Source organism: Canis lupus, chromosome 7 (genome assembly GCF_003254725.2).
Source record: "Canis lupus dingo isolate Sandy chromosome 7, ASM325472v2, whole genome shotgun sequence".
NCBI classification, from domain to species: Eukaryota; Metazoa; Chordata; class Mammalia; order Carnivora; family Canidae; genus Canis; species Canis lupus.
The window spans coordinates 67,180,778-67,205,917 of NC_064249.1; the positions used below are offsets into that span (position 1 = coordinate 67,180,778).

The 25,140-nt window shown below is 40.5% G+C and overlaps 2 protein-coding genes across 4 annotated transcripts in view; both read left to right on the forward strand.

Annotated features, from left to right (window-relative positions):
- The first annotated feature begins 4,714 nt into the window (after positions 1–4,714).
- On the forward strand, positions 4,715–5,460 carry CETN1 (centrin 1). The gene has a single exon (XM_025429369.3). It carries the CDS (start codon positions 4,767–4,769, stop codon positions 5,283–5,285), a length of 519 nt encoding a protein of 172 aa, XP_025285154.1. The 5' UTR covers positions 4,715–4,766; the 3' UTR covers positions 5,286–5,460.
- A 147-nt stretch (positions 5,461–5,607) lies between these two features.
- CLUL1 (clusterin like 1) overlaps positions 5,608–25,140 on the forward strand; it is a 51,415-nt gene continuing 31,882 nt past the window's right edge. For 2 of the 3 annotated variants that reach the window (XM_049112849.1, XM_049112850.1), the window contains exons 1-2: positions 5,608–7,819; positions 17,770–17,918. In XM_049112849.1, the coding sequence (XP_048968806.1) occupies positions 17,908–17,918 (11 nt within the window). In that variant the 5' untranslated portion in view covers positions 5,608–7,819; positions 17,770–17,907. The remainder of the gene's footprint in view (positions 7,820–17,769; positions 17,919–25,140) is intronic. The other variant, XM_025429367.3, reaches the window with a different exon arrangement.

A 25,140-nucleotide genomic window follows, 5' to 3' on the forward strand; every position in this document is an offset into this window, starting at 1 on the left:
TCTTTTAAAAGGGTGCAAACTCTCCAGGTCACTGCTAATCCCTAAATACCCCTTGAAAATGCAGCCCACTTGATTCATCTTGTGTTACTAACACCCCTGTGGGCTTTTGACCTTTCTATTCCTGGTAAGCAGAAAATTCTCCTCAGTTAACAGCCGTGGAGCCAGTTTCGATGCTGACGTCTCAGGGGCCTTGAAGAATAAAAGAAGGTGGATCAAAGAGTAAATCAATAGCTTAGCCTAGGAGATATTTTAAAAATCCAAGCAAGCCACTTCCATGACTCTTGGTTCTGCATTTTCTGTTGCATGGCCCATGCTTGTGGGTCCTCTGTAGACGACAATAGTACAACTGCTGGAGGTTCTACTTTGAGTTTAGATCAACATGTTTTTTTTCTCGACTTGTTTCCATCAAAGCAATGCTTAATTTGGACTGATCTGGGCTCTGGGAAGAGAGGGCAGTCATTTTTTCATCGGATGCTTTTAATTTCACTCTACCTCTCAAGTTCAAAATGCTCTGGACATTCATTTATCTTCCCTCCTTTCCTCCCCATTCTTTTCCTTCCTTCAACTTTTACTCCCAAATCCAAATGATGTATAAGTGGAGTGGATCTTGGTTGGGAACAGAAGGGAAACATTGTCAATCTTTACTGTTTCCACTTCAAGTCTACATTCAAGTTTGCTAAAACACATAAGGTTCTCCTTGCTCCTGCTCACATCCTTAGGGGTACACTTAAAGTCACAAAATAAGCACAGTGCATTTTCTGCAAGGGAATCAAATTTGCTTAATGGTCCATCATTTAAAATGGTAGTAGAACTGGCAAATGTGCAGAAAGCAAAATTCATTTTTCTAAAAGATAAAATATAGAATTAGAAAGACTTTTCATGCTTGATGTAGGCTTCTTCCAAATGTTTCCCTGGATTTCAAAGAAGTGCTTTATATCTCCTTTGCTATTAGGACTATTTGGGTAAAAGTTTGAGTAGCAGTGTGAGATTTTGGTAAATTATTTTCTAAAACACAGTCTAATTTTTGTATCTGAGAGGAATATTTCTTTATTTCTGGGGTTCATGAAATGAGAAATTATGTAGCCTTTGGCTGGACACTTAAGTCTGGGCTTGCCAAAAAAGGCTTGGGTTGAGTCACTGGACTGGACTTCATAGTCTCATTCAGAGACCACCGGGATTGTAAAACTCTTGCTGCTGAGGCCATTTCTTGTAAATGGCTCCATGAATTCAAGAATAAATAGTGTAGTTCTGTTATTGTTGGTTTGGGAATCACCCATCTACCACGCTGGCACAATTGTCCTGCTTTTGCACAAGTGTCAAACATTTGCATTTTCACTGTTCTGCATTTGTTGGAAAATAAATAGGCAGCAATAAAGAAACTTTATTATGCATGTTTTCTGCCTTGGGTGGCACCTGGAATTTGCTGAATTTGCTGAGTGCAACTTAAATTTTAAAAGACTCCTGAGCCTCACCTTTTTCATGCCATGCAGGTCAAATGGAAAACCAAATAATTAGAATAAGCAAGCTGCATGGGTCCTTTCTCTTGGTCTTGACTGACTCCAGACCCTGTTGTGAAATTCCAGCACCTCTTTTTTCCCCCCTTCCAGGCGCTAAGCTCCCATGACCATTCCATTAAACAAGCATCTCTTCTTCCCCTCTCAGAAAATCAACAACTGATTTCACATATTACCCAGAACATTACAGTACAAAAGTTTTAAGTGCAAAACCAAACCAAAACAAAACCACTCATATTCATTGATTTTTCCAGGACATCTCATTTACTTTATGTTGGTCTTACTAGAGCTCAAAACTTGACTTTAAAGCAATGAAGCTGATTTTCATAAGCACTATATAGATTGTCACTGATGCCAACTGAAAGCACTTTGCCCAGACTGCTTCTCACTACCTCACACCAGGAGCTAAAAGCAGGGAATGGAAGGAGGCAGAATTGAAGAACAAATGTAAATACCAAGCGTATTGCTCCTTTTCTCCTCGCCTCACCCCAGAATGGGACCTCATTTGAGATCCCACAAAATCCTGTTAAATCTTTCTAGGCAAGATGCTTTAATTATTGTCACATTTAGGGAAGAAAAGCGGGATCATACCTTCCCAGTGATACTACAGCTTGGTAATTATCTCTGTTTTTAGAGAAGGCAGCATGCTGTGCTGAACAAAGCCTCAGCATTGGACTCAGGCCAAGGTTTAAAATCCCAGAGCCACCATTTATTGGCTGTGTACCATTGAATATGTCACTGATCTCTCCTGAGCCTCATTTTTCTTCATCTGCAAAATGGGGAAATGTTGGCAAGGATTTGATGAGACCAAATGCAAGGAGCAAGCGCAATGCTAGGCACACAATCCATGTAAGTTTCCCTTCCCTTTTTAAATCAGATTACAGATTACGGACATAAAGTAACTCCCCACTCACAGTGGGCTCTGGCTGAAGGCACTATTTTCTATAAAGGATGCTCTTGGTGGCCTCTGGTTGTGACTGCTGATTGCACACATCTGGAAACTATGACAACTACTTTGCTTTGAGCTCAGCTTGGCCCAAATGTAGCTCTATATAAGGCAGCTTCTATCCTTCAGTTTTTCCCAACACATCATAGCTTGGCTTGAATTTGGGCAGAGGAGTGGGTGTCAAGAGAAATGCACAATGTCTAGGAAAAATTCAGATTCAACTAACATTTACCCAGCCCCGTTTGGCCCCACTGGGGAACCATTCCTGGAGTAGTTCACTGAACATGCACAGGAGCCCTATTAGGAAGCTATATTATTACATCTACTTTGCAGATGTCTCAGCTAAGTCTGGGAGGTTAAGTGACTTTCTCAAGTCAGAGAGATAATAAGGCATGGAGTTGGAATAAGATCCCAGACTTTTTGACCTAGTTAAGAAAGCAGAGGATTTGCAGTGTTGGAAGATGGGCAATGGCAGTGTCAACTTGCCAAAGTCTACTCTGAGTTGACATGTGACAAATGCTGGGAAGCAGGACATGGGAGGAGACACAGATAAGTTTCCTTGACTTTTAGAAATCCTATGCTCAGGCCCTCTGTCCATTATGTCACATATCAACTGGGGCAGGTAGTAAGATCTAGCTGTTAGGCACATGATGTAAACAACATGTGATCACTAATTTAAAATAAAACTGAACTTGTAAAAACACTCCCAGAACAATTTTTTTTTCCCAGAACAATTTAATCTTTGGGGGGGGGGGGTGTCTTTTATTTGGACAATTCAGAAGTATTTTAAAATCAACAGTAATTCTCATTCACTTACTCAAGAAACAGTTATTAATCTACCTACTATGTGTCAAGCACTGTTCTAGATGCTGGAGATATAAAAACTCTTCAGTAAAAACTTTGAAAGGGCCTTCTTTGTAACTGATCAAGTAATAATAAGTTGATAGTTAGGGGGGAAAGAATGCTAAAAATGTCAGATTTTAAAAGAAAACCAGGGATCCCTGGGTGGCGCAGCGGTTTGGCGCCTGCCTTTGGCCTAGGGCACGATCCTGGAGACCCAGGATCGATTCTCACATCGGGCTCCCGGTACATGGAGCCTGCTTCTCTCTGCCTGTGTCTCTGCCTCTCTTTCTCTCTCTGTGACTATCATAAATAAATAAAAATTAAAAAAATATATATTAAAAGAAAACCATTTAAAGAAATATACAACAATTCTAAAGGCAATTTCTTTGTGGGCTTACTTGATAACTTTTTCCTTTCTTTTCACTTAAAAAGCTCCCAATTTTCTCTTGCCCCTTTGTTCTCAGGAAGCAATTTCTAGTTCCAACATGTACTGCAAGGTAAGCTTCCAGTTCCACTGCCAAAGTAGGGCAATCAGAGTGGGGGTTTCAGCACAGCACGCACAAGATAACAAAGTGAGAGTAATACACTGCTAGTCTTTAAAAAATACCAGAAAATAGTACTTGAACCCCCCTCCAAAAGAAAAGCCTAGTGAATGAAATGAAGACTGTTATTTGATCGTAATTATGATCGAGTATGTAAGATTGAAACACTGAAAGTTAATCATACATTTGAATAATACATTTCATATTTATTTCAACCTATGCTGAATCAGCCAATGAAGTTTCACTATTTTGAGCATAATGTCAGGAGACAAACTTCTACAAATTTTATACGTAACCTTTTCCATTTTATGTTTTCCATTTATGACAAGTTGAACACATGCTGTGACTTAATATCGTCTCTCCTTCTTCCCCACATTTAATGCCAAGGGATCAAGCTCCATCTTGATTATCCTAAATTTAGCTTTAGGTAACCTCAGACTAAGAGAGGACCTGTTGTTGTTGTTGTTTAACTCCAAGAGGGTTTTTTGTTTTGCTTGTCCGTTTGTTAATTTTAATTTGTATGGAAAAGGAAGAGAAGGACTTCCAAATAACACTATAAACCTGGCCCTCTGGATGCTTGCAAATGCGCTAGCCAGAACAGCAAGTGGCAATGCACCGTGGAAGGCAACTGTGGCTACCGGCACTTCTTGCCAGCCCACGTCTCAGCTCGTGGAAACTGGGTGATAATAGGGGGAACCGTGGGGTGCAACATGGATAAGATCTCGCAGACAGCGCGGGTGGGCGGGTGGGCGGCAGCGAGCCAGGCCTCCCTGCAGAGCGCAAGGGGAAGCTCTGGGACGCGCGAGGAGGTCCCGCGCCTGCGCTCTAAGTGGGGTCGCGCCTGCGCTCTAAGTGGGGTCCCGTCTGCGCAAGCGCAGTGACTGCGGTGGTGCCGTTGAAGGGAACAACTGCCCGAGGAGGATGGCTTCCGGCTTCAAGAAGTCAAACGTGGCCTCTACCAGTCAGAAGAGAAAGGTGGGCCCTAAGCCCGAGCTCACTGAAGATCAGAAGCAAGAAGTTCGCGAAGCATTTGACCTCTTCGATGCCGACGGAAGTGGGACCATTGACGTGAAGGAGCTGAAGGTGGCCATGAGAGCGCTGGGCTTCGAGCCCAGGAAGGAAGAGATGAAGAAGATGATCTCCGAAGTAGACAAGGAGGGCACGGGGAAAATCAGCTTCAATGACTTTTTGGGCGTGATGACCCAGAAGATGGCCGAGAAGGACACCAAAGAAGAGATCCTGAAGGCTTTCAGGCTCTTTGATGACGATGAAACTGGCAAGATCTCTTTCAAAAACCTAAAGCGCGTGGCCGTTGAGTTAGGGGAAAATCTCACTGACGAGGAGCTACAGGAAATGATAGATGAAGCCGATCGGGATGGAGATGGCGAGGTGAACGAGGAAGAGTTTCTTCGGATCATGAAAAAAACCAACTTGTATTAAAGTCGCTTTCCTCCGCAAGCCCGTGGGGAGAAGTCGTCTGGCTTGCCGAGTTCCCTGCTTCCGTTTTGTGAGCTCTTGAGTTAGAGGACTTGCTATCCTCTTACCCCCCAGTTTGTCTAGATACTTCTATTTCCAAATTTCTGGCTCAATTATAGAATTTTAAAGATGCTTTTAATGTGAGTTTTGGTTTTTGATTCTCGAAAGCAGACCTGGAGTGCTTTAGGTTGAATAAAGAGTCCTGTCGCTTCAGTTCCTGGCTCACCTTGTGCCCCGCTTTGGTGGACAACCGTTGAACTGAAGGAAGGTAGCCTGGCTTCTTGGGACAAACAGCCATGCGATTCCCTTGTCACTTCTTTGGTGGCCTTATATTATTTTGCTTCACTTAGTATGCCCTAAATTCAAGTCATTCTTCTAGCATGATGAGGTCGAATTGGCCAGTGGGTCATCCTAGCCATTACTTTTCATTTAACCGAATGTTGGTTTGAAGGAGAACTGTGCAGCCAGTTATCGGGCTCAGGAAAGGTAGTGTTGTAAAGCATAAGCTTGCAGTTGGGTGGTGGTAAATTATGTAGTTTTGACTATTCTCTGACTTCATCACTAGCAGATGATTCTTCAATTGTGCATAAATTATGTGCTATGTATTATCCAGAGCCAGATGTATACCGGGCTACAGAATAAAATGTAATAATGGCCCAAGCAAGGCATAGTTTCCTTAAGAGATTAAGCTAACTAATGATTTTGAGTAAATATTTACAAATATAAGATCTTAGTTTAGTAAATTGTAAAATAATACATTTTAAGCTACTCATCTGTCTTTGGAAAGATCAGCTAGCATTTTAGTTACACTGTATTATAACCTTTGTTTTATTACAAGCCAGTATCTATGTGCTAATTCTTAGAACATCTCAATTCTTGAGATACTTGATTTTCCCCCTCCATAGTTCCCCTGTACTTGATGCCAGAGCATTCGGCATGTAAGTGGTTCTCTATTTTATAGTCCCAGGAAACTATTTCACTATGGCTTGTGTATGTGTTAATACTAATTGTTCCCCGTTCTAAATTAAGCTTTTCTTGTTTTGAAATAAGAAAGCTACCCATTTGAATATCTATAAATCTGAAATTAGAGAAAATGTAAAATAATTGTGGGCAGATCATCTATTTGCTATGATGGAGGCCTAGACTAATGTTTTGATAATAGGCAACAAAACTATGAAACAGGCAAGGTATTTTGGTCACAACTAAACCTAAATTAAATCTTCATACAAAGTCCCAGTCAGATAAATGCTGAAATTCTGGAAAATTTTTCACTTGCTTTGCCAGCAATTTTACCCTTCAGAGGGTGGTAGATCTAATCAGGGAACTACTACTCTGAGCTTAATTCTCATTAACAGGGACTAATTTGTCAAAGCAGTAGTACTAGCTGAAGTGATGGGTATGTGGGCATTTGCTGTGAGAAAGAATTTTGCTGAGGTGGCTGGCACAGAGCAGGGGAACTCACCCAGGCTGCAGATGCTAACGGTTCAGGTTCAGGGTCCTGGTGTAGATTCAGGTGCGGTTGTAGGGGATACAGGTGCAATTTGGGCCAGCATCAGTCTGAAGGGCCTGACCTGAGGGCAAGGGAAGGAGTATGGCATTCTGGGAAGCAAGATTTCCTGGCATTCTCTTCACCAGAATCTTGGCCCAAGAATCTACACATGGATCAAGGTAGAAATAACCAGAAACAAAGAAAGTTGGCAGAAACTAAGAAAAAGGGTCAGAGCCTCAGCCAACTGGACTAGGTTCAGTCTTGGCTCCTATCCCAGCAGAGGATAGGAGTAAAAACCAGGAACTCGGGCTGAAGCCCAGCAGTCAGGCTGCCCAAATGCCATGGGGTCAACTGTGGAGGCTATAGCCCAGTACTTGAAAGGTTGCCCTGAGGGCACAATCCATCCCACACAAGGGAAGGGAGTTCCAGAATATTTCTGAATCCCATTTACTGCTAAGAAGAACTTCACAATGAACTATTAGTCTTGCTTCTCAATGGGCTTATACTTTAGAGGATGGAGGGGACCAGGGAATGACAAGAGCAGAACCAGACTGACATTCAAAATTGAATTTTAAGAGACATTAATCATATATGTCTGGCTGGGTCTTAGTCTTTACATATGGCCTAGTCTTTACAAAAGTAGAACACAAGAAACTCAAAAAAAGCTTATAGATAACTTTTTGCAGATGAGGAAACATAGCTGTAGAGATTGGGAAGAACTAAAGAAGTAACTTCCACTGGACTATTACAAATGGCCCCAATAACGAAGCAGGAAGCATACCAAAGAAACCCATGCGAACTGTATAGAGACCTCATGTATAAGCCCTTGCTTTTTTTTTTTTTTAAGATTTTATTTTTTATTTAACAGAGAGCACACATAAGCAGGGGGAGTGGCGGACAGAAGGAAAGGGAGAAGCAGGCTCTTTGCTTTGCGGAGACACAGGACCCATCCCAGGACATGGGATTGTGACCGGAGCCAAAGGCAGACGTTTAACTGACTGAGCCACCAGTAAGTCCTTGCTTTCTAATGACAACTATAGCATGAAAAGCAGAGCTTAGAGCCAAGGATGAAAATATGACTGTGTTAAGGTGGTAACAATATCAAGAAAGTGGGGCATCTGGGTGGCTCAGTTGGTTAAGCAGTTGACTTGATTTTGACTCAGGTCATGATCTTTGGGTCGTGGGAATCAAGTCCCACACTGGTCTCCCTGCTCAATGGGGAGTCCGTTGGAGATTGTCTGTCTTGCCCTCTGCCCCTCCCCCGCAAATAAATCTTTAAAAAAATATATCAAGAAGGTGAATGCCCCAAATAAAAAGAGAACAGTAAAAGTGTTTTTTTTTTCCTTAAAAACACCTTATTTGTGTTTAAGAAGATAGTGGAAGGGATAGTTCCAACTCTTTAGATTGTTTCAGATTGGTTTTCATGGGAAATAGACTCCGAGTCTGAGGTGTATGTGCAGGAAGTTTATTCAAGTGTGTTCTCCAGATCACATGCATGGAGGAAGGAAGAAATCAGGATTAGGCGGAGGGAGAAGTTGGGCTGTGATGGCAGTCAAACAAAGAACTCAGCTGATCCCACAAGTATTCTGGAGTGAGGATGACCCTGCAGAGATGTCTCAAATTGGGACAAAGAATTTGGACCTTTAAAACTTTTCACTGATTGGTAGTCACTTTCCCCAGAAAAGTGGTATGACTTTGAACAAGGTGGCTGTCCTTGGCCAACAGCAACCCTGGGAGGGGGAACTCCGTTGCAGACTATTAGCTGTCAACACTCCCAGCGCGTGGGGGGAGGGGAGGGATGAGGACCTTGGTTCTGAAGTGTAAGGCCAGAGGGGAGATGTAGGCAGTGCTTCACAGCTTCCACTGCAGTCTACCCTTCTACTGGCTTTGTGTAAGTTCTGAGAGAAGCAAACTGAAGAGTCAGATGGATCTCTCTTCCTGAGACAATCTTACAAAAGGAATATTCAAGGGACAAACTACAGCCCCCGCTCCAGAAGCTGATCTTGAGGCCACAAATAGTTAACTTAGCTCCCTCCACTATCCAATCTAGATTCCCCTCATCTTCGACACCTCTGTTGATGGAGGTAACTTACTGGGCAGAATGACCCAGATCCTTATTTTTGAGAAGTCTGAGCCCCCAGTCACCAGGGCCTTGTCAGGCTGTGGCTCCTGCACTTAACCCTTTACTCTCAAAAAAATGAGTGAAAGAGCACCAAGCATATTACAGCATATTACCTGGATGCCAAACATAGTCTTTCCATATTCTTCCTGCAGCTTCTCCTCTGGTGACCAGGATTCCTTACTTATTATGGGTGGTGATTCCTTTACTTGACTATTGCTCTCTTAGCATAAGGAATGCACCACAATTGGGTGGCATACATAGAAATTTAATAGCTTTCTTGCTGTGCCCACTGGTGGGAGCAGTCCTCCTCTCGAAGCCAAGTTCTCTAAATGTACATTGTCCAAGGTGGGAATATGAAGCACAAATTAAAGAGCAAATGACTGGGAATTAAGGTGAGAACTACCACCCTTAGTTTATTAGACCCATGGGCTCTGCTTAAGAGATCTCACAGCATATAATGGGTCCTTTGTTTGCAGCATATGCTGCATCCTGGAGGATGGTACCCTATCTTCACTGGCTATGATGTCCCAGCTGGCCCCTCAAAGGCATCTTCAACAGGCTTTTCCATTGCTCTATCAGCAAGAAAGCTTGTGGAATCTTTTGATCACTAGGTCCTGGACCACTAGATTCTGTGGCTATATGCCTACTCTTGTACTGCTGATCATCACTGGTCACTGCACCTCCTTCCCTGTAGAGTGGGTCCCTTGGCCCAATGTAATTTTTTTTTTAATTTTTATTTGTGTGTGAGAAAGAGACAGCACAAGCAGGGAGGAGGAGGCAGAGAGAGAAACAAACTCCCCACTGAGCAGGGAGCCCAATGTGAGGCTCAATCCAGGACCTTTAGCTCATGACCTGAGCTGAAGGCAGACACCTAACTGAGCCACCCAGGAACCCCTAGTCCAATGTAATATTATGTGGGATTCCCTGTCAGTAGAATAAATACCCAGATATGGTGTTGGCTGGAGCTCTGCAAGCAAAGGCAAACTCATGACCAAAATATGTGTCTGGTCCAATCAAGATGAGTCACTAGTCTTTCCAGAGTAGAAGGGATCCAATTAGACTACTTGACATTAAGAAGCCAATTGATCTCCTTGAGAGCAGTGCTGCTCTGCAGTTGTCAACAGCTATGCTGTTGGGCTTGTGTACAGTTTCTATCTCTGCCACAATGACTACTCCATTCATGTGCCTATTGTGCCAGCACTTAGGTAGACAAGACAGAGGCAGACTGATGTCAACTGACCAAGTCATCCTGTTTTCTTGGTGGTTTGGTGTTTTTTCTTTTCTATAATAGGTATTCTCAGATAGGGGAGTGATATTTAGTCTGATGTTTCCTTTTCCAGTGCATCAAAAAAAATCAGTGAACTAATTGGTCACCACTCTCTGAGTCCACATGTTTTCTAATCCCAGACCACTTCTCCTTCTACACAAAGTGGAAAACCAAGTGCACTACCAGAAATTCTGCCCTTCGGAAGGACTTCCCCTTTCTTGGTTATCTTTCTAGTCTACCTTTGAGCAGTGCTGCATTGTGTCATAGTTCACCATACCAAGCTGATCTATCCTTGAACCAAATTCAGCCTTTTTACTCTTCTAACAGCTGGTCATAAGGACCCCAAGGAGCTGAGGGAGAGGCTCTGGTGCAACTTATGACACGGGGGACTTGCTTCTCATGCAGCTTGCTTGGGCTCTTGAGCCCTGCTTGTGCCTGATCCCAGACATACCACTTCTTTTTCAAGTTTCCTACGGCAACTTGAAACTTTAATCTTCCTTCTTTTCTAATATATGTATTTGGTGCTATAGATTTCTCTATATGCATTGCTCTGGACTTATCCCCCTCATTTTGATAAGTTGCATTTATGTTTTTATCTAGTTCCAGATATGTTTTAATTTTTCTTGAGAATTCTTTGATCCATCTATTTAGAAGAATATTATTTAATCTCAAATATTTTGTGATTTTCCAGCTATGCTTCTGTTCTCTTTTCTAATTTAATCCCCTGTAGTATGAGAGCATACTTTATATATGAAATATATATGAAATATATGAAACCTATTTTTTAATGTGCTAAGGTATGTTTTTATGACCCATAATGTAAACTATCTTAGTGTATGTTCTGTTTGAGTTTGAGAAAAAATGTAATTTCCTACTGTCAGATGCAGTATTCTATAGATGTCAATTAGCACCCAGTAGATTGATGGTGCTATTGGGTTCAGCTATGTCCTTATTGATTTTCTGCCTGCTGGATCTGTTCATTTCTAATAGAGGGGTGTTGGTCTCCAAGTCTAATAGTGGATTCATCTGTTTCCCCTTGCAGTTCCATCAGTTTTTGCCTCACATTATTTTGATTCTGTATTTTTGGGCATATACATAATAAATTTTTTTGTAAGATTTTATTTATTTATTCATGAGAGACACAGAGACAGAGGCAGAGACACAAGCAGAGAGAGAAGCAGGCTCCCCGGAGGGAACCTGATGTGGAACTCCATCCGAGGATCCCAGGATCATGACCTGAGCCAAAGGTAGATGCTCAACCACTGAGCCACCAGGTGCCCTGTATAATAAGAATTTTTATGCCTTCTTGGAGATTGATCTTTTATCATTATGTAATGTCTCTCTTTATCCATGATCATTTTTCTTGTCTTCTCTGAAATTAATATAGCTTCTCCTGCTTTCTTATATTTCTACATCCCTTTACTTGTAATCTATATGTGTCTTTATTTTTAAAGTGGGTTTTTTAATAGATAGCATATTGTTAGGTATTGTTTTTCTATCCACTCTTGCCAGTCTCTGTTAATTGGTATATTTAGAACGCTCACTTTTAAAGTGATTATTGGTATAGTTGGGTTAGTATTTCCTACATTTGTTACTGTTTTCTATTTGTTGCCCCTGTCCATTCACTCATTCTTTTTCTTCCCTTCTTTTTCTGCCTTCTCTGGCTTTAATTGAGAATTTTATGATTCCATTTTATCTCCTCAGTGTATCAATTATACTCATTTTTTAAAATTCAGTGATTAACCTAGACTTTATAATATATGTTGAAGACAAATTCAAGACCATCTTCAGATAACACTATCCTGCTTCGCAGATAGTACAGATACTTTGTTCCCAACTCATCCTTCTCTTCCCTTATAACATTTCTGTCATCCTTCACATTTCACTTATGTATACACTACAATCACTCTATACATTGTTATTGTTGTTATTTTGAATATTATCTAGCAGATTAACATAAGAAAAATAAAATATTTTCTTTATCAGCATTTATTCTTTCTCTAATGCTCTTCTTTACATAGATCTGAGTTTCTGAACTAAATCACTTCCCTTCTCTTGAAGAATTTCTTTCTTATGAGACAAGCATATTGGTGACAGGTCTGCAAATTCCTTCAAATTCTGCATGTCTGAGAGATTCCTTATTTCTTCTCCGCTTTTGAAGGATGATTTCGCTGAATCCAGAAATCTAGGTTAGCGTTTCAACACTTCAAATATTTCACTCCACTTTCTTGCTTGCATACTTCCTGAAGAGAAGTCAGTGTAATTCTTATCCTTATTTCTCTAAGATGTAAGATGTTTTCCACCCCTCTGGCTTCTTTCAGGAATTTCTCTTTGTCTTTGATTTTCTGCAGCTTGAATGTGATTATTAAATATAGATTTTTGGTGTTGTCTGGGTTTCCTGAATCTGTGGTGTGTACCTGTCATTAATTTTGGAAAGTTCTCAACCATTATTATTTCCAATATTTCCTCTTTTCCTTTCTCTCTCTCTTCTAAAAATATTTTATTATTTATATATTTATTTATTTGAGAGAGAGAGAAGCAGACTCCCTTGCTGAGCAGGGAGCCCAACATGGGGCTCCATCCCAGGATCCTAGCGTCATGACCTGAGCTGAAGGCAGACGTTTAACTGACTGAACCACCCAGGCACCCCTCCTTTCTCTCTTTTTCCTTCTGGCAGTCCCCTTAAATGTATGTTATACCTTTTGTAATTGTCCCACAGTTCTTACACATTCTGTTCTTTTTCATTATTTTTTCTCTTTATTTTTTCAGTTTTGGAAGTTTCTATTGACATATCTTCAAGCATATTCGTTCTTTCCATGTCTACATTCAGTCTGTTAATGAACCCAGGAAAGGCATTCTTCATTTCTCTTCCAGTGTTTTTGATTTCTAGCATTTATTTTCAATTCTTTCCTAGAGTTCCTATTTCTCTGCTTACATACACATCATTCCTTTATGTTGTCCACTTTTTCCACTAGGATCCTTAGCATGCTTATTACTTGAAGGATGATTAGATCCTCTTGCTTGTTGGTGATGATGAGTCTTTCTATAACAATGATGGTTTTCTATCTCGTTCATCTATCAATTGTTGAGAGAGGGATGTTGTCCAATTTTAATTGTGTATTTGTTTATTTCTTTGAGTTCTGTTAGTTTTTGCTTCACATGTTTTGCAGCTCTGTTGTTTGAGTACGCAGACATGTGGGATTGCTACGACTTCTTGGTGGAATGGCCCTTTCATTACTATAGAATATTTCTCTCAGTCCTTGGTAATTTTATTTGCTGTAAAGTCAAAATCATCTAATATGATAGATTATTGTGCCTCCTTTCATTGGTGTTTGCATGATGCATCCCTTTCCATCCTTTTATTTTTTAACTTACCTATATAATTGCATTTGGATTGAATTTCTTATGGACAGCATATATTAGGTCATTTTTTTAAAAAAAGATTTTTCATTTATTCATGAGAGACACAGACAGAGAGGCAGAGACACAAGGCAGAGAGAGAAGCAGACTCCATGCAGGGAGCCCGATGTAGGACTCGATCCTGGACCCCAGGATCACGCCCCAAGCCGAAGGCAGGCACCCAACCACTAAGCCACCCAGGCGTCCCTTAGATCATGTTTTTAATCTTCTCTGTCAGTATCTGTCTTTTAATTGATATATTTAGGCAATTTGTTTTTAATGTAAATATTGATATATGAGGGCTACTATTTTATTTTTTGATTCTTTTTGGGATTTTTTGTTTTTGTTTTCTTTTTCCTGCCTTCATATTGGCCACATAAACATTTTTTATTGTTTCATTTTGATTTATCTATAGTGTTTTAAACTATATTTCTTTGCTGGGCTTTTTTAGTGGTTGCTGTAGGTGTGACATTATACATATATAGCTGATCACAGTACACTGGTGTCATTGTTTTCCCAGTTCAAGTGAAGTATGAAAACATTTTCTCTCTTTACTTTATACCATGTATAAAATAATTGTCCTTCTCTTGAGAGAGAGAGCACAAGTGCACAAGCAGGGCAGGTGAGGGGGCAGAGGGAGAGGGCCAGAGAGAAACTTAAGCAGGCTCTATGCCCAGCATGGAGCCCAAAATGGGACTCAATCTCATGACCCTGAGATCATAACCTGAGCCAAAATCACGAGTTAGATACTTAACTGACTGAGCCACCCAGGAGCACCTAAAATGATTGTCTTAAATTTTTCTACATACATGTAGAATCAGATCAGTGTTATAATTTTTGCTTTAGTCATCAAATAACTTAGAAAACTAAAGAAGAGAAATAAATCTTTATTATATTCACTATATTTTTGCTTACTATATTCTTTCTTCTGGATGTTCCATGGTTCCTTCTTTGTTTGAGAACCTCCCTAGCCATTCTTTTGTGTACATCTGCTGGTGTAAATTCTCTTACTTTTTTGCCACTAAGAATGACTTCCTTTCTCCCTTCAATCCCAAAGAATATCTTCACTGGATATAGGAATCTGGGTTAACAGTTCTTTCCTGTTGGCACTTCAGTAAATGTGCAATATGCTGTCAAAATAAGAACTCAATGAAAATAAAAATGAATGTACTCCCAGACTGCATTCATAAAAATGTAACTCACCAAACAAGAAGGGAGACCCCATTTCTATGACATAAAGGACTATGCTGACTTCTGGGTATGGCATCTTAAAAATAATTGGAGAAATCAAGGCCTTTGAGAACAGTGAGATAAGTAGGGTGAGAGGATACGAAACCACATCTTAAGGGAAATGATCTAAAAGAACTAAGACTGTTTCTCCTGAAAAGAAAATGCTCTAAGGCATATGACCTCCAAAGTAATGGGACTTGTTCCATAGAGCTCCAGGGATTTCAGTGAGAAGAAATAATAAGGGAAAGAGATTTCAGCTTAATATCAGGAAGACTTAACCACCAGTCCTGCCCAAAGATGGCCTGCACTGAATAAGAAATATGTTCTTATCATAAAGGTACAGAGGCATGAGCTGAATGAATATGTTCCCAAGATGTTTCAGCTATTGATGCTGTTTCAGGCTATTGATGTAATGCTGTATTAGGCATCTCCATTTACATATGGATTCCTTGAATATAAAATGAATTGGACTGTACATAATCTTTTGACTCGCAGATTTAACAATGAAACAAAATAACTTTTCCTATATTAGACCATTTTATTACCACAGTTGTGGATGAGTACTTAGAGAAAACACATCTGCCTTGCTATTGATCTTGCCTAACATGTTGATCATTCAGGGTAATGCTGTAAAGTGTGATATATGTTATTTCAAGAGTAGCCAGCACTTAAATAGGACTTGCTCCATATCACTCACTGTTTTAGGAGCCCCTACATATTCCATTACGATCTTCATTTTACAAAACAGGAAACTGAGACATGAAGAGATTAAGTAATTTGTGCAACTTTACATACTTAGTAAGTGGCAAAGGGAATATTTGAGCCTAGTCTGTCTGGCTCCTGAGTTCAGACTCAAAACTTAGTCTACCACCTTGATTCTTTTTTTTTTTTTTAAGATTTTATTTATTTATTCATGAGAGACAGAGAGAGGCAGAGACAGGCAGAGGGAGAAGCAGGCTCCCTGCAGGTAGCCTGATGTGGGACTCAATCTTGGAACCCCAAGATCATGACCTGAGCCAAAGTCAGATGCTCAACTGCTAAGCCACCCAGGCGTCCCTACCCTGATTCTTTATTTAGCTTGAATGACTTGTCAGGACCTTTCCAGTCCAACGCATGATGTCTCTTTAAAGGTCATACACCTAACCAATGGTGCTGGTGGGCTCAGAATAGTTTTGAAACCCCTATTTTGGAGATAATATTAAAACATCCAGCATATTCTTGTGAAAATTCTCAAGAGGCAAATCTAATTCCATTGAGACTGGGCTTAATTAATTTTTGGAAATAGCTTTAAGTTATTTGTATTCCTCTCTGATAACAGAGTGGCTGAAAAGGCTGGATATTATCATTTAAGGATTAAAGCAGTAGATGCCACTGAAATGATGAGCCTTATTTCTTTGAATGGTATGTAAACTGGCTTTGAAGGTACTTCCAAAAGAGAAGTATTGGAAAGGTGATGACTGATGAACGCATTATTGGAATAAGTCTCCGATCACCAAGGCAACCCAGTATTTTGAAGGAACAACACTCATTAGGAAATGTACATCTGGTGATATTGTTATTTTCAGAGTTATACATTACACAAATACATCCTTCACTTTGTAAAAGAATTGTTCTTGCATTTTACTAAGAAACAGAAAGAGAGGGGCACCTGGATGGCTCAGTGGTTGAACATCTGCCTTTGGCTCAGGTTGTGTGATCCTGGGGTCCTGGGATCAAGTCCTGCATCGGGCTCCCCACAGGGAGCCTGCTTCTCCTTCTGCCTATGACTCTCCCTCTCTGTATGTCTCTCACGAATAAATAAATAAAAATTAAAAAAAAAAACAGAAAGAGGGAGGGATAAGGCCAAATAGTAGATCTCCATGCATTAAGTGCCTGAATAACACAGACCTTCCTTGAGAGATTTTCAGGAGAGAAGAGAGCCTCTGCCATCCCAAGTAGAAGGAACAAAGTCATCATATCATCTTAGGGCAGCAACAGCTTCCTGAGACAGACCTAGGATTGAAGCCTGGCACATAGTCATTTCCTAGGTAGTTTTGGGAAAAAGTACTTCTCTGACCCTTAGGATCTTCATCTGTAAAATAGGGGGGATTATATTGCCTTGTCAGGATATTGTCAGAAATAATTTATGTAAAGTGCCATGACACATAGTAGACCAATAAAGGGAAGATATTAAAAATAAATAGATGAAATATACCAAAAAAAGATAAAGTTGATAAAGAAGTACATTCTTCTCACAGAGTGCATTGACCTTAGAAGAAATGTCACGTTAAATAACAATATCTAGTGATCCAATGTTCACCATCCAGGATGACTGAGGGGAGGTTTGGGGGACTCAGTGAAGGGAGAAATATTTTTAAGTTTTATGGCCCCTTAGCAAGGGTAGGCTTGCAATTTCTGTTGGCTTCCCTTCTCTCTAGCTACCTCTTCCATCATCCAGAGTTTGTGAACCTGAGGCCCAGGGGCAGAATCTGGCTAATACAGACCCACTTGGCAGCTGTATGAGAGCTGCCTGCAGCTGTGTAGGGTGTACCTCCATGAAGCGCCCAGCCAGCAGGCAAGTGGAGGCTGAAACCCAGCCAGGACTCACTCATTAAGCCCAGCAGCACAGGGAGCAACTGCTCAGAGGGACCCTTTTACTTGGCACGTTGACACTTTTTTTTTTTTTTTCCTGCTTTATCTGCCCAGAGGGGTACTTTTTCTTTTTTTTCTAATTTGCACAAGACATTGTATATACTACTCATGGTCCTGCCGTTACACTGTTTTTCTGTTTTGTTTTTTTTGTTTTTTAACTGAGTGAGGTTGCCAACTTTGAAAAGTCAGGAATTTCAGGCAAAAATTTGTATTTCTAGCTTCTTTCGGAAACCTGAGTGTTCTCTCTACAGTAGGTCCACATTCCTTCATGACAATTTAGCTGGAGCTAAATGACCTCTGCTCCTTTCAGACCTGGCAACACCTGCTTCTCCGAAGACCTACAAGCCTATTGGGTTTCCCCGCTCCAGGTGGAGATGACCTCTGGACTAACAGATCTGACTCTGAGCCAGTGGCATGGATGCCTCCAGAGGGCAGCACTTGAGCACATATGAGTGACAGGTGAGGGATGATATCCTTTAGGACATGAGATGGTCCCCTTCTGGCTGCTTCTGCCCACTTCCCTGGAGAACCAGAGAAGCCCCTCTCAGATGAGGCAGGACAAACTCAGTGGATGTCCAGCCTCTTGGAAGGCAGAACAAAGCCACTCCCTGTCCTTACCAAGGAATGTGGAAATGCTGGTGGCCTTTTCAGAGGCTGTCAGCAAAGCTCAGGTGACCTCCTGGGCTATACCAATCTATTTCTTGTCTTTATCAAAACCGCCAGGAGGGTCAGTGCAGGGAGATAGCCTATCCCTACAAAACCATTGTTGGGTGGTGGTGGGGGAAACAGGCAGGAAATGAATCACTGTGACAGGATGTATGTGTATGAATGCTTGGGCAGTTCATGGCATTCTCAGGGCAGCTTGTGGAAATCAGCATTGGTGGAAACTCTAGAAGAGCCCCCTGATTCCAATCCATGTTCCTGATGGGCCTCGGTTAACTGATGATAATGAAACAAAGAGCTGCATACACTATTTATGGCTAGATTAAGCTGATTACTCTAGCTTACCCTACTTCCAATGTACAGATCTTACCAGTGCTCTGTATTGTTTTTCTCTCCCAGGGACTTTTCTTTGGACATTGAAAACAGAAATCCTAATAAGACCATTTTTTACCTGTCTCATTCGAGAATAAGATTTTCAAACCACCCCCAACACTTATGAAACCCCTCAGTCCCAGACTATGACTGGTGGAAGTTTCCAAAAATATGCAGCAGCACAATTACTCAGAGAGATGAGATGCTGTTACCTAATAAAAACGCCATAAATATAGAATGATGAACTACCATGGGAAATACATCGATGGAGAAGGACACATTGGAATGTGGGATTGTAAAAATCACTTAAACTTTGCGTGACCTTGAAGAAAGTCATGGTGGTATGTTTGGCCAGGTCCCTCAGATAGCATTTTGAGATATGGCTGTTTTCCAAATCTTACTGTCTAATCAGCTGAATGTAGACTCTTCCTGAGCCTTCTTCCTTGGACAGCCTGGCGTCCCTCTTGTGTCCAAGGGGTTGTCAAGTATATCTCTGTGCTCACTAACCTTTAGCAGGATCAGTTAATGAGACAATGAATTCCATGGAAGCATCTCCTTCGTAGCAATGGGGACAGAGGTGCCTCTCTTTGATAATTTAGAACAGTGGTGAGTGGAGGGTCAGATCTCCCTGGGGTGGTGTCGCGAGCTAAGAAAGTGGCCATGGCACTGCGTTCCTCTATGGTTTTCTACAGCTGTTCCAGATTTTCCATGGGCTCACCTTTAAATTAAAAGAATTTCTGCACTTTCAAGAATTTGAAAACAAAGCCATGTGTGAGAATATGAGATCCACTCATATGCCCTTTCAAGAAATAGGTTGCATTCCTTTTTCTGCACTTAAAAAAAAAACACCTCCCTCCCCCACCAGAATGCCATTTATGTAAATGATCCCAAATTAATCTTTAGCATGTGCCCATGTTGTTTTGATTTATTAAACTTTAAAAATATGCCCATTGTTCCCTTTTAACAACTTTTGGCAACTATTTCAGAAATTGAAATATATGAGCAAATTAACAAAATGAGTAGAATTACCAAGTACCTACCATTCAACAAGCACTAAAGGTCCAAATACCTCTACAGTACACAAAAAGCATCATTATAGATCTTATAGTGCTATATCAAGTTTCTTATTTAACTTCACTTTTAATTAGCAAAATGCAATGAAATTACACAGAGAGAAGCAAAATAATGTCGTTACCAGAACGGTATTTTTACATGTCTTTAAGTGATTTTGGTTTTGTTTCTAAGGTAATTACATGATGCAGTGGAAAGAACAAAGAGATTTTTGTGACACTGGGCAAAAATTACTTACCTTCTGTGATCCTTGTATTATTTATAAAATGGGGTTGGTAATACTCATATCATAGGGTTGAAAAGATTAGATGAGATTTTATGTAAAATGTCTAACAGGGTGGCTGGCACAGTGTACCCAGTAAAGGTAACTCTCATTTGTTTTCTCAGGTGATGGTGACATTAAGATGCTTAAGTAAATTTTTTAAAACTTTGAAAAAAGTTGTTTAAATTATTTAAATTATTTATTTTTATCACCAAAAATGTCAGTGACTGCCATAATCATAAAAATTAATAACGATTTAAATCTAAGTATTAATCAAACTATTTCCCTTAATATCACACCACATAAGCAAATCTTAATTTTGGTGACTGGTTTATTTATTCCTCTTAGCATACTGTTGTTTGGCTTATTATTATCACCTGCATGCTGTTACTGTACTCAGCACTTGGGTCTTTTTTTTTTTTTAATTTGCTTCAGAAGCATTCGCCTTTCCCACCAAAATTCAAAGCAATCCACTTGCCAGTTTATTTCTAAAATCTCTCATAAATTAAAAATACTATATTTTGGCTAAATATTTCCTGTACTTACATAAAGGATACATAAATCAGTACCTATATGATGTTTCTCACTAATAAAAGGAGTTTATCTGGTTCAAGAACCAGGCAGTTTTACAGCATATCGAGTTTCTATAGTTCGGCCAAAAGTTGAGCAAGTTAGACTTGCTGCAAAAAGTCTTAAACTGTTCTCAACCATTTCCTCATTTAGCAGATACAAAGATCAGAAATGGCCACTGGTACAATAGTTGTGTGTGCATATTCTTTCTGTTGACTGCTAGAACAAGGCGCTTGCAGTTTACAGAGGAGAAGACTGGCAAAGTGTTTGGAAATACACCCAGAAACCTGTGGAAATAAAGTCTTGTTATTTCTACAAATATGCTAGAGTACATAATTTTACACCTGAGATGCTGATTAGATCAGTTTTGCAAGGTTTGAGGTTAGGAGAATACAGGCAGTGTAGGGTTTTTCTTAGGACCTCTTGACTGGTTCATTAGTGAAGTTATCACATGCCAGAGAAGATTCTAAGTTTTACAAAACTCAAAATAACTGTCAAAAAGCCATAATAGCTTGAGTCACCTTTGAATAATACTTCTTAATGAAGCCCTATCATGAGGAATCAGAATCTGTATTTTTCAACTGACCCTAATTGTAGGGTGACCAAGTATCCCAGTTGACATGGTATTGAGGGTTCCTCAAGCTGAAGGCTTTCAGTGCTCAAACCAGGACAATCCCAAGCAAACCAGGACAGTTGGTCACCCTACCCAATGACCTCCTGTGTATCATCAGAGTATCTGGATTACTCCTTGTCTCAAAAATTTACTTGGCTTGCCTGAATCTAGATGGTCAAGAAGATTTGACCATCTTCCTGCCTACCTTCCTACAAATATTCAACTAAATGTAGTATATGCCCTAATGTTATAGCTTCCTTCCACAAAAACTTATTGAATGATCACTCTGAAGCAGGCCCTGTGCTAGGTTCATTGTCATACAACAATGAACGAGAAATGGTCCTGCCCTCAGAAATCATTCACCTAATGGGGAGATGAACACGTGTGCTGGTTGGCCTTTGCTTGCCACCCTCTCCCCCAAATCCATTCTCTATGTTTCTCTGTGCCCCTTAGAATTCAATCTCTATGAACTACATCTTTCAGGCACCCTGGAGCTCTGTGGCTTCTGGTTGAGTTCAGCAAATGGGAGGCATTGTTTTGACATGGCCACTCTGGCTGTTCCTCTACTATTCCAACTCCCTCCTCTCAGGTCCTGACACTCACTGAGCTCCTATACCCAATGATCCATTTCCTTACCTCTGCCCACTTCTGCAAATGGCCCCTTCATAAAATTATTTTTATGATTTCTTCTGAGTATACCTTCTGTTTCCTGTGCAGACCTTGACTGGTTCAATATATAAACTCTTGAAATGAAGGAGGGAATGTGCAACAATAGAGATATATACAAGTAGAATGGTGTAACAAAGCAAGACACTATCAAGAATGCCCTGAGAATGGAAACAAGTAAATGCATCTTGATCTGAACATTGAAGGGTTAAATGACAAGTAAAAGAGAGACCTGGAAGGGGCAATGTGTAGCATGAAGAGAAAACAAACCAAGATGTATTCATGCAACTGTTAGAAGTTTAGGGCTGCTGGACCACTAAGTATGGGGAAGGAAGCAGTTAAAGATAGTCTGGAGAGAAAGGCCAGAGTCAAGCCATGTAAGCACGCAATTCTGTTCGTTTTACACACACACACACACACACACACACACACAGGCACACAATGTGTTAGGCACTTGAGATTCATTTGACTATAAAATAAAGCTCTCTCAGGAGAATACAAATAAGCAATACATATAATATACACATTAATTTTGTCATCTGTTAGAAGGTGCTAAGTGTTATGGCAAAAGCAAAAGAAGAGGGCATAAGGAAGACCAGGAATGAGGTATAGGGAGTAGGTTGCAACTTTAAAGAGGAGAATAGGCCTCACATCATCGGATAGGCCACCTTGAGAAGGTAATTTGTGCACAGAGTTGAGTTAAAGAGTGGCTCTCTGGAGGAAGAGTGTTCAAAGCACAGGGATTAGCCTTGCAAAGGCCTCATGGCAAGATCATGCTTGGCATACTCCAGGAACATCAGTAAAACCAGGGCAGCTAGAGCTGCAGTGGGAAAGGGAAGTAATGGGAGATGAGATCAGATAGTTTCAGAGTGGAGAAGGTCTTGAGGAGGCTTGTAAACCACTTACATCCTTTGGAATTTGCTCTGAGGAAGATGGGGAGCCCCTGGAGACTTTTGAGCAAGGACTTACATGCTCTGACTGAACTTTACTCTGTACACAATGAGAATTTCCTGAAAGGATTTAAGTACGGGAATGCCATGGGGGAAAAATATGTAAGATCCCTGCCTTTCAAAGTGTGGTCCAGGACCCACGGGTGTCACATGGGGTCTTGTTGGAAATGCAGAATCCCATGCCCCGCCTACACATACTGCATCAGAATCTGCGTTTTAACAAGATCCCGTGTGGTTCATTTGCATGGTAGAGTTTAAGAAGCACTGGTTTAAAAATTTCCTTGACTATCTACCTAAAGTAGCCCCTCCCCTTTCAAATTACTTAAAATCACATAACCCCATTTTATTTTCTTTGTAACTGCTTTCATTCTCTGATATGCTCTTGCTTATATACTTATTTGAGTGTTGTTCTCTTCAATCCCACTGGAATGCAGCATGAACTCCCAGACAGCAGAAAGTCTCTGTTCTCTTCCTGTCATCTCCTCCATGTGTGGGACATCATAGGTGCCCAATACACATTTGCTGAATATGCTATCCCAAAAGCTGAGCTCACTGCAAACAAGGGAAGTACTATGCTGGGTGTAATGGAAATTTTAGAATGTATTTGGTATTTGTATGCATCCTGATTAATAAATTTATGTAGTACTTATTGGTACAGATAAATTCTGACTTTATTTTTTTTTAAGATTTTTTATTTATTCATTCATGAGAGAGACAGACAGAGAGAGAGACAGAGACAGAGACACAGGCAGAGGGAGAAGCAGGCTCCATGCAGGGAGCCTGACGTGGGACTCGATCCCCGGTCTCCAGGATCACGCCCTGGGCTGAAGGCAGTGTTAAACTGCTGAGCCACGCAGGCTGCCCTAAATTCTGACTTTATAATAAGGTTAAGTGGGATATTATTTCTTCATACTGTTTTCAACCATGATCTTTTTCATGAAAGATTTTGAAGTCTGGTTTCTGTGCCTACTTCTGCTGCCTATGATATATGGCCAAAATAATTTTTGTTTTGTCCAAATTTTTTTAAGAAGTTGTTGGTCTACCTTCCAGTTACATGTACTTGAGCTATGGCTCAACACAACATTTTTATCTGTATTAATTAAGGGACACATTCAGCAACTCTGTAAGAGAGATAAGGTAGCTGTAAGGTTTTATTATACAGATTGATTCAATTCATTTATTTTACTTAAACTATGATGAAGCTTGGTGAGAATAAGTGAATAATAATCACAGAATTATAGAACTGGGGTAACAATTGAGATTCTTCCAATTATTTCTCAATTTTATTTTAAAAAAATTTTAAGATTTTATTTATTTATTTGAGAGAGACAGATAACAAGAGAGCATGAGCAAAGAGGAGAGGGAGAAGCAGGCTCCCTACTGAGCAGCCCAACACGGGTCTCAATCCCAGGGACCCTAGGATCATGACCTGAGCCAAAGACAGACACTTAAACGACTAAGCCATGCAGGTGCCCCGATTATTTCTCATTTTTAGATGAAGACACGGAGGACTGGAGTGCACAGAGTGGCAGAGATTTTGATGAGAACTGACCTTTTAAATCAGTGATCTTTATACTATACCACTGGTCCTTTCTGTCAGTGAGTTAGCCAACCTTTGCCTACAAAGGGAGCAATTTTTAAGAGAACTTATACTCTACTTCTAAAATTTAGCTTTGTAATAGGAATTATGTCCTTCAAATTTGTTAAATAAATGGCTAAATAAATAAAGATAGAAGGAAGAAGGAAGGAAGGACGAAAAATAAATCTAGCAAAATGTATTATTATTATAATCCATATAATCTACCTAAATAAATTTGGATCCTGAATTTTTTATCTTTTGTCTTTTATTTTCTTTCTTTCATACATTGCCTCCCTGATGTGTGTGTGTATGTGTATGTGTGTAGGAGAACATCTTCATGTTACTTTGGAGGGACTTCTACCAGGGTAACACTCCAGGGCCTCCCACCATCCCAAGCAAGAGTAGGTTACTTGACTCTTGAAGAATCCACTAGTCCATGGATCTCATTAGTTGTGAGAATGCATTAGGGGTTCACTCTCTTTCCTTCTCTTTCTGAACTTACTGGTGCAAATCAGCAAATCCCAGCTTATTACAGGAGGGCTCCCAGGTTGCACAAGTGCAGGGGACCATTGACATTGTATCTTGGAGTTGGGCTGCACATAGGAAACAGCACAAATGGCACAGGCTTCCTCATCTGCTCTCTGCGAAGTAAGTGTCCCAGTAGAAGTCCAGAGGTTGTCTGGCTATGCCAGTGGCAGTATGGACAAATCTAATCCGGAGTGACTTAGCAACAAGTCCATTAGGACCACATGTCTAAGACACTCTGTCCAAGCCTGACCTTAGCAGTGTAGCTGATACTTTGAAATCCATCTGTCTGACTCCTCAGCCTATTTCTTGGTTGATACTACACTGCACACATCTTCTTGCCATCTTTCTTAACTAAGATGACCTTGCTCCTTAGTTACCAAGTAGCTATTTGTGGTATTTTATAATCC

Excerpts from the sequence above, each read along its gene's own strand:
- CETN1 (XM_025429369.3), top strand. The coding sequence starts at position 4,767 with ATGGCTTCCGGCTTCAAGAAGTCAAACGTGGCCTCTACCAGTCAGAAG.